General features: G+C 40.5%; 1 protein-coding gene across 1 annotated transcript; it reads left to right on the forward strand.

The window, feature by feature from the left end:
* Positions 1–1,351: 1,351 nt before the first annotated feature.
* LOC125491014 lies at positions 1,352–3,298 on the forward strand. The gene is made up of 3 exons (XM_048631780.1): positions 1,352–2,194; positions 2,231–2,501; positions 3,052–3,298. The coding sequence occupies exons 1-3, from the start codon at positions 1,684–1,686 to the stop codon at positions 3,296–3,298; spliced, it is 1,029 nt and encodes a 342-aa protein (XP_048487737.1). The 5' UTR covers positions 1,352–1,683.
* Positions 3,299–3,726: the final 428 nt, after the last annotated feature.

A 3,726-nucleotide genomic window follows, 5' to 3' on the forward strand; every position in this document is an offset into this window, starting at 1 on the left:
CCAATTTCATATGTAAGGACCTAATATTATCCAAACAGTTGGCTTTGCAAGAAATTGATGAAACATTAAAACTCCACGGAAAGAGACTAACAGATTTCGGACTTCGGAAGCCAGATATTGATGAAAATAGTATGTTTTTATCTGATCCCGTTTATGACTGAAATTAAAAAAGCAAATGCTCGATACAATACTAAATGCTGGGAATAATCCCACAGAGAGAAAGCTGTTTTACCTGGACGGCCGGCGGCTCAGGAGGAACTGGCAAGACTTTTGTATTTACAACTATTTTACATATTTTACTGAAAACAAATTATGCCTACCCGTAGCGTTTTCTGGTATTGCAGCAACTCTGTTAGTGTTAGATGGTGGTAGAACACTCGCGATTTAAAATTCCAATTAATTCAGCAGATGTGTACTTATCTACCTACCTGTTAAAGTAGAAAAAAGACTGAATGTTTAGAACAAAGAGATTTTTAGAGAGTAAACCTTAAAAATATGCGATGGAGTTTGTTTGCGGTTCTTCGACGCTTGCGCTTTGGAACCGCGCGTTTAACTTAGTTTTAAGTAAATATTGACATCAATAAATAAATGTTTAAAATATTTTGTTACATAATAGGTACTTTTTTTTTGACGACCGAATGGCGTAGTGGTTAGTGACGACCGAATGGCGTAGTGGTTAGTGACCCTGACTACTGAGCCGATGGTCCCGGGTTCATTTCCCGGCTGGGGCAGATATTTGTTTAAACACAGATATTTGATCTCGGGTCTTGGATGTGCCCGTAAAATGGCAATAGGCCCGCCCCCTATTACATTGGGACTAACATAACACTCTGGCGAAAAGTGGGTGCAGCAATGCACCTCTGCCTACCCCGCAAGGGAGTAGGTACATTAGTACAAGGCGTGAGTGCGTGTTTTTTTTTTTATAATACTTTTCTGACTATTAACTATTACGTGTATTATGAGTCAAATTTCACCCGAGCGAAGCCGGGTTTTCATCTAGTTAATAAATAAATATGAACGTGAACCTTTAAAGCACGGGGAGAGTCGCCATCTGGCGGTAAGTGGCTGCACTAGTTCTAAGGAATTATTATTGTAAGCTCTCAGGCTATCCACAGACCACATTAATACCAAACTAGCTGTTCCCGCGCGCTTCGCTTCGCCTTAAAAAGTTTTCCCGTGGGAATTCCGGGATAAAAAGTATCCTATGTTCTTTCCCAGGGTCTAGCTAGACCGTATGTATGTAGGAGTAGGAACATAGAGTAATAGATTATAGAATTATTATTGGTTATGGTGTTCCCTTTATAAACTGTCTCTGGTAAATATGGCGTCTAGCACGAAAGATTGTTCTGTTTCTTGGGTGTAAATAAATTAAATAAAGATTGTTTAAGTGCATCGGCGGCTTTAATTTTCATCCCACAACTTTTGGGGGCTCGTCCGGGATGGAAATAAGCCAAAGGTGCTGAAGATGTACATAAGGGTGTAAATAACGTTGTAAATACGGGTTCATGTTGGTGAAGGATTTCACACACGGAAAAGATGGCGGCGCGCACTAAAGCGAAATTATGGTGAAAATTAAAAATTAATAATGGTGAATTAAATTAAGGTGAAAACATAGAAGGTGATAATAATGTAAATACGGTGAAGGTGAAAAGAAAAAGGTGAAAAATTTATTACTAAGACGACATGATGATGGCGGCAGCGACAATCCCACGGTTCTCGGGAGCAGACCCGACATACCCGGCGGCAAGGTGGGTGGAGGAGATCACCGACAATGCGGAGGTGTTCGGCTGGTCACCTTCACAAAAGCTGCTGATGGCGCGACGGGCACTGACTGGTGTGGCAGGTCTGTGGCTCCGTACGGAGAATACATTCAAGACCTTTGAAGAACTGCAGCGGGCTCTGCTGGAGGAGTTTCCCTACGATGTCAACCCGAAGGTGATCCACGAGCTCATGACTAACCGCAAGAAGAAGCGCGAGGAGAGCTGTTATGAGTACATGCTGGTGATGAAGGAGCTGGGGAAGCGCGGTGGATTTGAAGACTACGTGGCCATACAATATATAGTCGATGGTATCGAAGACTGTGTGTTACACAAAGCCATGCTGTATGGTGTCACCACATATCCGGACCTGAAGGAAAAGCTGAAAATTTACGAATATATGAAAAGAAAGATGGAGATGAGTGCACGAACGAGAAGAGAAAGCCCAGCTAGATGGTGTTACAGCTGCACAGGAGGCGAACGACCGATAGACGACGTGTCGGTAAAGCAGGACCCCGAACAGCAACAGAGCAGCGGATGCGGAGACAAGTCGGTGGTGTCGGTAAAACAGCACTCGAGTATGTTCGAAGTCAGGATGGACGAGGCCAACAAATGGAATAATGATTATTCGAAGGAAACAGAAGTGACAGCGATAAAGAACGAATACGAGAAATGTCAACGTCAGACGGAAGTTGTAAATAATGTAAATAATAAGCAAGTTTTACAGAATAAAAAACCGGCCAAGTGCGAGTCGGGCTCGCGCACAAAGGGTTCCGTAGCTTAAATCAACCTATCTCAAAAACTATAAGAGATACTTTGATCAAACCAAAAATCGTTGAAAGAGTTAATTAGCATGCATCACCTCTATTTTTTTTAGAATTTTATACCCCGTAGTTATAAAAATAGAGGGGGGGGGACATACTTTTTACGACTTTGAGAGCTGATATCTCAAAAACCGTTCACTTTAAGAAAAATGTTTTTTAGAAAACTTTATATCATTTTAAAAGACCTTTCCATTGATACCCCACACGGGTATGTACATCGAAAAAAAAAATTTCATCCCTCAGTTACATGTATGGGGGGCCCCACCCCCAATTCTTTTTTTTACTATTTAGTGTCATATTTTTGTAGCGGTTCATACAACACATATTCCCATCAAATTTCATCACTGTAGTACTTATAGTTTCCGAGTAAATCGGCTGTGACAGACGGACAGACGGACAGACGGACATGACGAAACTATAAGGGTTCCGTTTTTGCCATTTTGGCTACGGAACCCTAAAAAGGAGAAAAGTAGCAAAGAAGTACCAATAGAGCTGGAGAGTATTAAGGAGGAAAAGATTGTTGAACATAAAGTTGAAGAGGTATGTGAGACAAAGATTGTGGAAGAACAAGTTGAAAAGGTGGAAGAAAAAGTTGAAAAGGTAGTTAAAAAGGAGCATTTTTCAGGCGAGTTTCCTAGTTTGGTGAAGGAGAAAGATGGCTCGACAAGGAGATATATCGATAATAGGATAATGAATACGAAGGTGTATACATACTGAAATAAACGGTATAAGACAGCCAATCGAGAAGGAAGTCATGGTGGCAAGAGCTATGGAGATAGAAAGAGCAAGGAGAGTGGGCGAGAATTGTAATTTCTCTGATAGGATTATGAAAGACGCAATGGAAAAAGATTACCATGTACTACGCTGAGTACATGAAGCCATTGCCTAGATATGACACTGAGGAAGGTCTAGGTGATTTTTATAAGTTTTTATTTGTGTGATGATGATGACGATGAATGAATGACGAGGAATGAGTATATTTTTATTGAAGTTGTATTTTAGTCTGGGGCACATTTTTATTTTCAAAGAAGTTATGTAAGTTGTTGTTTGCGTTAGTTTCGGTGTTGTAATGTTATGTATATTTGTTTGTTCTGAAGTTTACATTATAGAGTTGTTATATTGTCTTAAGAATGTAGTTAGTAAAG

The sequence above is a fragment of the Plutella xylostella genome, chromosome 29 (genome assembly GCF_932276165.1).
Source record: "Plutella xylostella chromosome 29, ilPluXylo3.1, whole genome shotgun sequence".
Taxonomy (NCBI): domain Eukaryota; kingdom Metazoa; phylum Arthropoda; class Insecta; order Lepidoptera; family Plutellidae; genus Plutella; species Plutella xylostella.

Coding starts and splice junctions, on each gene's coding strand:
- LOC125491014 (XM_048631780.1), top strand. CDS start 1,684: ATGATGATGGCGGCAGCGACAATCCCACGGTTCTCGGGAGCAGACCCG. Junction 2,195..2,230: donor GATGAGTGCACGAACGAGAA/GAGAAAGCCCAG, acceptor ACAGCTGCACAG/GAGGCGAACGACCGATAGAC. Junction 2,502..3,051: donor CAGAATAAAAAACCGGCCAA/GTGCGAGTCGGG, acceptor AAAGGAGAAAAG/TAGCAAAGAAGTACCAATAG.